Source organism: Micropterus dolomieu, linkage group LG17, assembly GCF_021292245.1.
Source record: "Micropterus dolomieu isolate WLL.071019.BEF.003 ecotype Adirondacks linkage group LG17, ASM2129224v1, whole genome shotgun sequence".
NCBI classification, from domain to species: domain Eukaryota; kingdom Metazoa; phylum Chordata; class Actinopteri; order Centrarchiformes; family Centrarchidae; genus Micropterus; species Micropterus dolomieu.
Window position 1 is genome coordinate 38,394,451 of NC_060166.1, and position 12,751 is coordinate 38,407,201.

The following is a 12,751-nucleotide window of genomic DNA, read 5'->3' on the forward strand; positions in this document are numbered from 1 at the left end:
TGATATGAATTTGAATTCGGGGTATATTTGGGAAATGTTTGCAAAGTGTTTTTGTCTTAGTGTTTTATATTTGGGGCATGAGGTTAGAAAGTGCAGCTCTGTCTCTACCTGTCCTCTGTCTCTACCTGTCCTCTGTCTCTCCCTGTCCTCTGTCTCTCCACCTCTCCTCTGAGTCTCTACCTGTCCTCTGTCTCTCCCTGTCCTCTGAGTCTCTACCTGTCCTCTGTCTCTCCCTGTCCTCTGTCTCTCCACCTCTCCTCTGAGTCTCTACCTGTCCTCTGAGTCTCTCCCTGTCCTCTGAGTCTCTACCTGTCCTCTGAGTCTCTACCTGTCCCCTGAGTCCCTACCTGTCCTCTGTCTCTCCCTGTCCTCTGAGTCTCTACCTGTCCTCCGAGTCTCTACCTGTCCTCTGTCTCTCCCTGTCCTCTGAGTCTCTACCTGTCCTCTGTCTCTACCTGTCCTCTGTCTCTCCCTGTCCTCTGTCTCTCCACCTCTCCTCTGAGTCTCTCCCTGTCCTCTGAGTCTCTCCCTGTCCTCTGCGTCCCTACCTGTCCTCTGTCTCTACCTGTCCTCTGTCTCTCCACCTCTCCTCTGAGTCTCTACCTGTCCTCTGAGTCTCTACCTGTCCCCTGAGTCCCTACCTGTCCTCTGTCTCTACCTGCCCTCTGTCTCTCCCTGTCCTCTGAGTCTCTACCTGTCCCCTGAGTCCCTACCTGTCCTCTGTCTCTCCCTGTCCTCTGCGTCCCTACCTGTCCTCTGTCTCTCCCTGTCCTCTGAGTCTCTCCCTGTCCTCTGAGTCTCTACCTGTCCTCTGTCTCTCCCTGTCCTCTGAGTCTCTCCCTGTCCTCTGAGTCTCTACCTGTCCTCTGAGTCTCTCCCTGTCCTCTGTCTCTACCTGTCCTCTGAGTCTCTACCTGTCCTCTGTCTCTCCCTGTCCTCTGTCTCTCCCTGTCCTCTGAGTCTCTCCCTGTCCTCTGTCTCTCCCTGTCCTCTGAGTCTCTACCTGTCCTCTGTCTCTCCCTGTCCTCTGTCTCTCCCTGTCCTCTGAGTCTCTCCCTGTCCTCTGTCTCTACCTGTCCTCTGAGTCTCTACCTGTCTCCTGTCACACTGGCAGCAGAGTCTCTCCTCCTCCAGCTCTGTCTGTGTCGACTCTTTTCTATGGCCAGGCTGTGTTCACTCAGTCTGTATGTTGTCAACATTTTTCTTAGTTTAGGACATTTTATTGTCCTCAGGTAATTTGCCAGTGTGAATTCTCTCTTTAGGGTCAGATAACATTGTGATTTACTTTGTGTTTCGGTCGTTTCTTTCCAGTATTCAATATATTTTTCTTTTTGCTTGTTGGTAAGTTGGTTTGGTCTAAAAGAACCATAGTTCTGGCAGCTGCATGGTTGCACAAACTCAGTGGGTTTGTCTGACTCGGATCGTCACTGTTTAATCCGCCTACGAGGATCACCTCCCAAACACCAACGCAGCGTCACTCACGGCCGAATAGTTTTTTTAGATTCGCCTTTTATCATCTAACCAAATGCGACTGGATTTCGTTTTTGGGCCTACACGGAACCCTCCATGCAGGCTTTGGTCGGCTTCATTGATCTCTGGCTTACTCTGCACTCAGGAAACTGCAGCCGCTTTGCTCACGTGAGGTCATGTGACACGGTGAGGTTTTGCAGCGCCGGTTAAAGTCAGACAAAATTTGACTATTTTCTAAAATTTCTATTATGTCAAACGCACCCATTACTTTGACCCAAACCCTGATCTTTTCCTAAACTCAACCAAACTGCGAAGTTTTCCAACTTTACGTGCCATTTCAAAATGGCGACATTCAAGTACTTTTATTTTGAAAGTCTACGCCGCGGACGCTGATTATTTATTGTTGCTAAATTGAGCCCTAAGCATCCAAAAATGATGCTAAAGGTTACAAAGGGCGTTAAAAAGGTTTGAAAAACTGTGACAGGGCTGTGAACACTCCGCTATAAACGCTCTGATGTGTTTGTGCCTTCAGGTCGTATCAAACTCAGACAGGAGTGTTGTTTTGTCTGATGAAGGATGATTTAAAAACCTGACATCGCCGGAGCTGCTGCGATAACTACGACCGATAGCACCGTATCTGCTCTGTACTGCTGCTGCAGCTCTCTTCCCCCTCACAGCTCGGCTGGGGAGAATCCCTCGAGCTGAACTTCCTTATCAGATGCAAACAGCAATGTTGTTCCTGAAACGCAGTTTCTCTTCGGCACAGAGACGTCGTCCTGCCGCAGCAGAGCTGGCTGATAAAGGGCCAGTCACCTGAATGACGTCCATGGACCCCCCCCCTCAATAGGATGACTCATAAATATGAAAATTTGAACTGATGTGGCGTTTGGGGACCTACTCGTGTGCATGTTTTTCATGCACAGTTGCTTTCAGAAGCTGCAGTAAGAATAATAATTGGAATGTTTGATTGTCTGCAAATACAAAAATGAATAATGTCTGCTTAAAACATTTTTAACCAGGTGGCTGCTGCGAAAATTACTTTCCTGCAGGAGAGTTGGTGTCCTGTCACAATCACCCCTGGTTGCTCTAGAGGTGTGCGACCGCTGGCGTGTACAGCAACGAGTCAAATGAGTACATGTAAATGAAGGATTAAAGGTCAGGATCTGGGAAAACTGGTCCATGCATTTAGCTGACTCGACTACTGTGAGGGCGTCTTTACAGGTCTCCCTAAAAAATCCATCTGCAGCTGCAGCTGATTCCAAACGCTGCTGCTCGATCCTCACTCAGACCAACAAAGTGGATCTCATCACTCCGGTTCTGAGCTCTTTCCGCTGGATTCCTGTCTGTCAGAGAGCTGATTTTAAAATACTGCCGCTGGTTTTGAAAGATTTAGGGCCTTCTGCTACGATCTGAACCATCCAGACCTCTCAGCTGGTCTGGGATCAGGTCTGTTTCTGTCCCCAGAGTCAAAACTAAACCTGGAGAAGCAGCGTTCAGTTATTATGCTCCACATATCTGAAACAAACTCCCAGAAAACTGCAGGTCTCCTGAAACTGTCAGTTCTTTTAAATCTAATCTTTTGATTGACATCTTACACTCCTGTAAATGTTACTCTCCTGTTTTCTCTTTTTAAATTGATTTAAATTCCTTTTTTGTTGCTTTATGTTTTTATGAAAGGCACTTTGTGTTGCCTTGTTGTGAAACACACTCGCCCGGCCTCGCCTTGACTCGCCTCGCCAATATTCTGTCTCTACACGCTGTCGCTGCTTATCTGATGGCCGAGCTCCCGCTCAACACCTCTACTCCTTCGCCTTCGTCGTCCCCGGAGACAGAGTCCTCTGTCAGACGGCTAACTGAGCTGTTTAGCTCACGGCAGTCGGCAGCAGTTCCGACCTGACATGCGATATGCTGCCCCCTATGTTGTGGAGAATGAATTAGAGGTGGAGAGTCTCAGCTCTTACACATCGGACCTTTAAAGAGGAAACATCAGCTTTAAAAGCGTCTCCGCTGAAGGACCTGAGCTGACTTGTTAATCACACACAGTATCTACAGCGCAGTCATAACCACAGCAGCTGCTCTTCCTCTCCCTCCCTCTCTGAGTCGCTTCAGTCCGATATGTGAAAGCTGAGAAGAAGGAAGTCAGATCAGCAGATTCACACAGACAGACGGACAGGTGAGTGCTGCAGGTAACTCTGCTCTGTGTACTTCTACTGCAGTAATAGCAGATATGTTACATCTATGAGCTGTACATGTAGTTATATTCAGGGAAGCTGCAGCGGAAGAAGTATTTAATAGATCATTTAAGTACCACAACTTAAAAATGTTCTAGTACAAATCTTGCATTCAAAATCCTACTAAACTAAAAGTACAGAAGTATTATCAGCAAAATGCAGTTAAAGTATCAGTAGTAAAAGTACATAACACTAGATAAAGCTACATGAAATGTTTGGTTGCGTATGAGATGTAATTTTTGTTCTTTAGATTTCTATTTTTTTATATTATTATTTGAATTGAACATTTCTTTATTCAGAAACACTTTTATTTATTTCTTCTGCGAGGCTTCGACATGTCATTTTCAATCCGGATAAACAACTTTTTGTGGCCGCTGCCTTGAGGACAAATTACTCATGCATGAATAATAACTTCGTTGACTCGACATGTCCTGGTGAAAGAAACTGGCTGTGTGACAGCCCTGGATGAATTTACCGCTTACTGACTCTTCTGTAGATTTATAGAATTCCTGATTCTGATATTTATCGAGCTGAACCTGAATATAAATGTGATTTTATGTACTGATCAGGTGACTGCTGCTGCAGATTCTGTGAGGAAAGACACACTTGGGCCCAACATTTAAAGTTTTTACAACAAAATTATGCTGACGGATTCTGGAGAAAAGCAGAAATGACAGCATGCAGTGTTTTGTTTTCAGTCGCTAACATTAGATTAGAGACAAAGCTCCTCTCTGTGAGAGATTCCTAACTGGGTCACAGAGATGTGAACTGGTCCTGACCACAAGCTGACTTAGGGGTTTCATTTTTAGGCTTGCTGTTGATGTAAAGGAGGCAACGTAACTTTCAGAGAGAGATATTTTTAAGAGTTAAAATGATAAATTAAAACAGTAGTTTGATATTTTGGGGCATGGGGACATATTCTGTTTCTCGCTGTGAGTTAGATGTTCAGACTGATACCACTCTCAAGTCTGTACAGGCTGGAAACGTCAAGAGCGGCTCCGTCCAAAGAAAACATTTTCAGTCAGCAGTAGAAGGTGCACGAAGATTGAAAATGAAAATAGAAGATCGTGAGGACAAATGTGGTCTTAGCTAATGCAATGTGGCAGAAAAGAACAACCACAATAACCATTTACGTGTGTGCTCTTTCATTTCTTTCTCTCGTAACTTCCTGGATTAATGTATCCAGACAATTTATTTACTGAAACCCAAACTGAGCACCAGAAGTGGGCCGGTGTTCTGATGATTTCTGTCTCCTGAAAAATGCTCCCATGGTGCATCTAACATGTGCCCGCACAGAGCGGCTATGTACTTCTCCACGGGTAGCACATATTGTGAAAGAACACCGGGACTTGCTCTTCTCTTTTCTCTGGGCACCATGTGTCGCTCACCTGTTCCCTTTCTCACTTGCCAGCTAAAGAAGAGAATAGGGAGAAGCTCAGGCGCCTTTCATGCAGCCGTGTGCAGAAAGTTGAAATCATTGGGCCTAAACCCAACCAAGCTGCGACCGCAGAGAGGGTGCGTCATGCAGCTGGCGTGTCCTGGAGTACCGTGCACCTACAGATAGACCTTCTAGGAACCCATCAGCTGTGATCTGACAATGATTTGAATGCAAATACGTTTTTAAAAAAGCTAATCAAAAGCTAATCAAAAGCTCATCTCTGGGGTTCCAAGATAGATAAACAGCTAACGGACCGTTTACCTGCATGCATGTTAATATTACTCGGAGGACAAACTGAAACCACAACGCTTCTGATGCCAACATCTTGTTTGTTGCCCAGAGAGACAAATCTGTTTATAGATATTAACTCACTTCCCCCTTTTGTGCATTGCAGAGATAAAGACGCACGCTCTGCGCAGTAAAAGCACTGAGAGTGTCGTTTCTGGGAGCGGACAGGATGGAAATGTGAAATTATCCACAATGTGAGACGTCAATAATAACACGCTGAGTAAAACAGCACAAAGTGAGCAGGTCTCAGCCCTTCTATGCAGTTTACAACAGACCACATCAGCCTGGCAGGTTAATTCCTGTCTCTGCTAAACGTGTGCTGCACAGTCTGACTCGGACTTAACTGACCAGCGGGTTCCCTTTGAAAGGCATCTCTGATTTGATTTGACTAAGACTACTGTGTACTTTTTAGCTTCCCCATGTATTTCATCCCATATTTGGGTTGCTGGTCAGCTCCTGTTAGCAGCTCAGACCAGCTTTGGATTCTGAGCTGTGGTTCATCACAACTCTTGTGGCTTGTTAGATTTAGAAAGCTGTCAGGTCGAGCGCGTCCGGCTACGTGTATTTTAGTGTCGCCTCTGTCGTGCAGAGGTTTCCTCTGCTGCTGCTGCTGCTGCTGCTGCTGCTGTCACTTCCCTCTCAGCTGTAACCATTTTGCAAACAGACGTTTAAACCATTTTCCAACACTTACAACGTCATTGTGTTCAAATCTCTCAGAAACAGAAAACCAGAAACATGAGTAACCTTGAAGGAGTGGGAGTGACCCCGCTCTTAAACCAGACCAACCACTGCGGTCAGGTCGACACCTCGGCCCACCTCTTCTTCATGGTGGCCCACAGTCTGGTGTTTCTGGTGAGTCTCAAATGTCGTTGATGTTGTTGATCTGTTGGCACAATTTCTTGAAGAATTAACCGCCGAGCTGTCGCCCCCAAATCCAGTCGCCTTCTTCTGCCTGTCTCCTCTGCAGGTGGGTTTGCTCCTCAACGGCTTCACCCTGAGGGTTTACTTCTGCCGAGCTCAGCAGGCGTCCAGCAGCGTGACCGTCTACCTGAAGAACCTGGCCGCCGCCGACTTCCTGCTCAGCCTCTGTCTCCCCATCCGAATCGCCAACTACGCCAGCAACTCCGTCCCCGTGCGCCTGGTCTACTGCAACTTTGGCGCGTCCGCCTTCTATCTCAACATGTACGCCAGTATCCTCTTCATGGGTTACATCGCCGCTAACAGGTAGGACGGGGGCAGAACTTAATGTGGTTAGATGTGTCTTTGTAAATGAGGGTTTTTTTGAGGTCAGAGTCCCACACAGATTATTCTGCTGAACTGTGGCAGAGGTAGTTGGTTGGTCGGTTGACCACTTCCTGACCTCGCCTGTCAGGAGTAATTCCATGATGCGTTTGCATATCGAGAAGAGATTGTTCTAAGCTGTGGGCTTTTCTCACTGAGGTTCTGCCTTTGTCATTTTGATAGAGAGCACTTAGTGAGGACAATAAAACGGTGGAAGCACTTCCAAACCTGCAGTTGCAAGCGCACAGAGGGATTTAATGCTTTATCTAAAGAGAAGTCCAAAGAAAGAAGCTTTCGACAAGCGTGCACGGTTTCTGACTGCATCAATTGTTAATTTCAAGAAGGACTGAAGACATGTTGTCAGCGTACAGGCTTGACTACTGCTTACTACAGAATTGTTTCCAATGCCACACAAACTTAACAGCTTAAGAGAACGCGAACCCCACCTCTGTGCACATGTGCGGACCAGGCCCGGTATTTATCAAGCTTCTCAAAGCGCCATTTTGTGCTGAGAATTCATGAAATTTATTCTCAGAATAGAAGCTTGATAAATACGGGTCAGGAGCATTTTCACTTATTAAACAGCATCACATCCTTTTATAACCTCATAGTGACCTTCGTTTCCGAGCCCTGTTATCATAAAAAGTTTATGGCTTTAGCTTCACAAAACTCCACGTGGTGGCAGGAAAGGGCCGACCCTGATGACCTTTTTCTACCCAGAAGCCTAAGACGAGCCGTTTGAACATTTATCTGTTAAAACTTATCAGTCGCTATTTAAAAGCTACTAGTATTTGTTACTAGTAGCTATTCCAGTTTTACTAGTAACAATTGAGTAGATAGTTAATTTCTAGTTACTAAAAACTAACTGCACATTTTTTGCCATTGAAATCTGTGCAGTTCAGACTTTTCATTAGTTACTTGTAACTATTCGAATAGTAAATGTCCATTTTTACAAGAATCTATTATTTATCTATTATCTATTAGTAACTTTCAGTAGCCACTTGTAACTATTCCTGTTTTACTAGTTACAGTTGAGTAGATAGTAGTACTTCAGTTTTTGTTGCTAGTAACTATTTGTATTTACTAGTAATTAATTGCACATTTAAATCTACATGGCTCTGCACTTCAGATATCTAAATATGTATTCATTAGTCACTTTTAACTATTCCAAAAGACACAAACGAAAAGAAAAAGAAGGAAGAACATTTTCATTCTGACTAGTAAATGTTTTTCATACATTAATTACTAGTGAAATTTTTTCATTCTTACTAATATTGGAATAGTTACTAGTAACAAAAAAATAAGCACTAGTATCTAAATAATAAATACAAGCAAAATGTGCAATTATTCTTAATTTTTTAAATTTTAAATAGCGACTAGTAAGTTTGAAGGAATAAATAAATCTGAGACAGAAATATGTGAGATGTCAACAACAGAGTTTTTTTAGTGAAAAACCTCAGATTTTGGTTTGGTGACAGACACAGAGAAGTAAAACTGAACTTTTGAATGATCTGGTCTCAGCTGCTGAGCAGCCTTTCATGTCATTATCAGGATCTGAGACTTTATTATCAGGTCATGCATGCTTAAAAAGCACAAGGATGTGGTCTGCCAACTCAAACAGGCTGCAGCAGTGATGCAGTTTTACTTCCGTCAGAGTTTCTCAGTTTCTCTGGTGGTGAAACGCTGTCGTGTCTGAGTTCAGGGGGCCGTAACTCCAAACTCAAGCTGCGTTTTATTATTCTGTGTATTTTTCAGATGCATGTTCAGAAAAGATCTCCTAACAAGTATTTTACGAGGGTCGCTAATGATAAAATGAGCGGAAAGGCAAGTTTATTTGTATTGCATATTTCAACAACAAGGCAATTCAAAGTGCTTTACATCATACGCATAGGAGCCATTATACAACCCCCCCCCCCACATTTCGAAATCAATGTTTAGTCCCCCTCACTTTTTTCATTGATTTTGGAGTTGGCTCATAGCCAGGCGGTTTGACTGTCTAGTTAATCAATCAATCACACACTCTGCATCAGAGATGATTAACGGTTGAAACGCGGACAAGTAACGTGTTACAAGTAACGTAATTTTGCAAAATAAATAAATAAAATAAAAAAGTAAGTGGCACCTTTTCACGTTCCTTTTTTAAAACTGTAGCCTACTTTTACTCTTTACTCCAGTATTTTCTGTGGGCCAGTAATCTACTTTTAATTTCACTACATTTTACATTCATACCTTCATAACTTCAGCAGTCTGTAACCGAATGAGCCGTCAGCCAGGCTGTGCGCAGAAGAGCCCAGGTCTCCTCTGTGGTACAGAGACGGGCGCGTATCACAGATATGAATGAGCTGGGCAGATGCAAACATTTATAAAATCAGGCAAATACCTTTTCAGTTTAAGGCTTTATTGTTCTACTGAAACAAGTGAAATCCAGTGAACCTCACTGTGGCGCTGGTGGCCTGTCGGAAAGCAGCCTGCGTCGCGCATTAAAAGCATCTTTAGTCTCTGCAGAGCAAACGTAAACTTCACACTGTATCATCTCAGTCTGATGATCACTAGAATGATTCTGATATATCAACAGTATCCTGTTGTTGAAAAGAGCATCGCTTTCTTTTGATGGAAATCTAATAAAATATTTGTTGGTTTTTTTTTCCTTAGTTACTGTTCAATAGATTTCACTCAGCAGCTACCAGCTGTTATTTATTCAGGAAACAATCATTTTTGAGATGCACAGAGTGAGAAAATATGGTGGATAAAACAGTCCTGTTGGTTTTACGCATGACGCACAGCTTCCTCTGTATGCAGCTTTACCTGCTTCAACAACCAGCTGCTCCGTGTCACTGCCACAATCATTGTTTGCCTTGTAAAGATTATTTAGTTGCTTCAGGAATAATCAGATTGTTTTGGCTGCCTGTGCTTTGGTTGGCTACATGTCCATAATAAAAGATACAGGCAACAATAGTCGGCTGGGCAGCAAGCTGATATTTTAACACATTCGTGGAGATTTAAAAAGGAACATAATTATTAAACAGAAATAGCTAAAGATAATCAGCCAGCAAATCAAATTGCATTCCCTAGAAAAAAAACATGTTGCAGTTGTTTCCAACCTGATAAACAGCAGATAAAATATATTATTATACTTTTACTAGAGTAGGTTTGTAATTTTTTCCTTTACTATTATGGTAGTAATTGTACTTTTTCTTGAGTAAAGATTTTTAGTACTCTACTTGCCACTGGCCAGCGGCACCAGTACTAGCGCTGACATGGTGAACATGAGACAGACAGCAGAGATGAGGTCAGTAGCAGAAAAGAGTCAAAGCAGCAGTTTATGGTGAGATTGATGATGATCTGATTTATTTAGTTATCTACTCAAGGGCTCAGCTGAAGTGATTACTTTACTTTAGGAGTGTCAACGGGATGTTTCTAGTTTTGAAAATGTATTTTAAAGGCTCATTTATTTATGTACTCTACTTGCATAAAATTCTCAATAATGCAGGAATAAAGGTCTGTAAAGACCCAGAGGGCCCGACACATGCTTTGTCTGGAGAGCAGCAGCACTTCCTTCACTCTGTTCGATCTCACTCTTTATCTTTTCACTCAAGTACCTACTCATTTCTCACCGTGTAAACCGTGTTCACTGAAAATCTAAAAACAAAGACAAAGAAAACAGGAGTGGGGGAAATGAAATGATATTGATGCTCTTGTAAAGATGAAAAAGATGAAACAAGCTGATAAAAAACGCACCTTTGACATATTATCACTTACATGCTTGAGTGATGAACAGTTTCACATCAGCGTGGTAACAGTGTAACTGTTGGTTCCCCTTCGAGGGAACTCGAACTGCGTCGGTGACGACACTATGGGAACGCCTCCGGGCGTGGCAGGGCTGAAATCATGAATGAAACTACTCCGATCCTATTGCCGTTGCTACAACGGTAGCGTGTGACGACGTAACTGGAGGCGTATATAAGCACGCCGGCACGCAGGACACATTAGCTTTTTTCTATTCAGCAGGCACTCTGGGCATGTTTGAGACTACTCAGAAAAAAAGCAACCACGAGAGGAAGTTTTCTTACCTGGAAGGAGAAGCAGAGGAGATGGCTGGTGAGCAGTTCAGGCGGTGTGTTTTCCATGCCCGCGCTAGATCACGGCTGGGGACACTCATGCCCTGTGTGTTTCCTGTCTGGGGATGCCGCACGCCCAGACAGCTCTCGAGGGGGCTGCTTGCGGCCATCGCGAGGCCCTGCCCCTGAAGGTGCTGAGGTCCCGTGTTGCTCTCTTTTCCAAAGACGGCCGGATGCCCTCTCCCCGTGGCTCCAGTCTGGCGGTCGCTGAGCCGGCGCGGCGGCTTCGGTCATGGGGCTCCCAGTACGACATCTTCGAGGGCATCGGGACTGCCAAGGCTTTTTCCCGTTCCTCGTCTGCTGGCTCTGCCTCCACTCTTCCCCATTCGGGAGCCCGTTTTTCGGCTTCTCCCGCTCGAGGTGTGAGCCCGGAGAGGCTGCGGCTGTCCGGTTCTGAGGAACTGGATGTGCTCAGCATTATGGAGGAGGAAGACTTCCGGGAGCTGGATCAACGTCATCAGTCAGCGCCCAGCTATGAAGAGCTCTTGGAGGTGGTGACACGGGCAGTGGGCAAGCCTCCGCGCTGGTCTCTGTCTTTTTTCCCGGATTTCCATGACGAGTTGTGCAAATCCTGGGGAAAGCCCTTCTCAGCACGTCTGACTACTCCCCTGCTCCGGGTTTACAGCGACGTCGCGGGGGTTAAGGGCTTCGGCTATGGGACGAGCTGCCTACCAAGCCATGTGGCGTGACATCTGCTCTGGTGGGCAAGGCGTACATGGTGGCGGGCCGGGCTGGTGCGAGCCTGCACACGATGGCGGTTTTGCAGGCATACCAGGCCGACCTGCTGAGGGACATGGACTCGGGATGGGGCCCCTCTGAGGAGCTGAGCTCCGCAGAGCTACGGATTTGTCACTCCGAGTCACAAAGGAGACGGCCCGCGCCATTGGCCGCTCCATGTCGGCGCTGGTGGCAACGGAGCGGCACCTGTGGCTCAACCTGTCAGGCATCCAGGAAAGGGAGAAGACCTTCCTGCTCGACGCACCGGTCGCGACCTCTGGCCTTTTTGGTGAGGCGGTGGACGCCGTCGTCAGCAGGTTTCAGCATGCCAGGACGCAAGGGGAGGCGTTCCAGCAGTATCTCCCACGCCGGTCTGGGTCCAGGATGGCGACGGCTGCAGAGAGACGGTCCCAGCCCTCGTCCAGCTCCTACCGCCAGAGGCAGAGTGTCGCTTCTCGTGGTCCCCCTCAGTACACCCGGGACTCGAGGCGGCGCTCTCGCCCACATCCCCCCGAGACAACGGATCTGAGGACCGTTCTTCAGTCTCGCAGGGGTCGGGGGAAGAGGTCCTGAGTCCATTTTGTCCTCAGTGACCAGAGTGAAGCTAGGCCGCACCATCACTGTGAAACACTTTCAGAGGGGGTTGGGTCTCATGGCGGCAGCGTCCAGCGTAATCCCGTCTGGCCTGCTGCACATGAGAGCCCTGCAGTGGTGGTTAAAATCCAAGGGATTCTCCCCGAGGGGAAATCCGTTCCGTCTGATACGGGTTACGAGCAGGTGCCTTCGTTCCCTGTCAGTATGGAGGAAACCTTGGTTCTTGTCCCAGGGTCCCGTGTTGGGAGCGTCATGTCGCCGGACAATTATTTCGACAGACGCCTCACTCACGGGGTGGGGCGCGGTCATGGACGGCCGCTTTGCGAGAGGCTCCTGGCAGGAGCATCATTTCTCTACAGTCTCGCACATAAATTGGCTGGAAATGTTGACGGTTTTCAGAGCTCTGAGGAGTTATCTGCCCGCTCTCCGCGGTCGCCACGTACTTGTCAGGACCGAGAACACGGCAGTGGTGGCCTATTTGAATCACCAGGGGGGTCTGCGCTCGCGCCCATTATGCAAGCTGGCACATCAGATCCTCCTGTGGTCCCAGCAGAGACTGCTGTCTCTCAGAGCGACGTATATCCTGGGGACCCAGAATCAGGGAGCAGACCTGC

The 12,751-nt window shown here is 46.3% G+C and overlaps 1 protein-coding gene across 4 annotated transcripts in view; it reads left to right on the plus strand.

The window, feature by feature from the left end:
• The first annotated feature begins 1,537 nt into the window (after positions 1-1,537).
• Positions 1,538-12,751, plus strand: part of LOC123986167 (P2Y purinoceptor 14-like) — a 14,900-nt gene continuing 3,686 nt past the window's right edge. The window contains exons 1-4 of one of the 4 annotated variants that reach the window (XM_046074287.1): positions 1,583-1,656; positions 3,148-3,643; positions 6,145-6,279; positions 6,395-6,651. In XM_046074287.1, the coding sequence (XP_045930243.1) occupies positions 6,163-6,279; positions 6,395-6,651 (374 nt within the window). In that variant the 5' untranslated portion in view covers positions 1,583-1,656; positions 3,148-3,643; positions 6,145-6,162. Of the gene's footprint in view, positions 1,657-1,965; positions 2,412-2,442; positions 3,644-6,144; positions 6,280-6,394; positions 6,652-12,751 lie in introns of those variants that run through there. The other 3 variants (XM_046074286.1, XM_046074284.1, XM_046074285.1) reach the window with 3 other exon arrangements.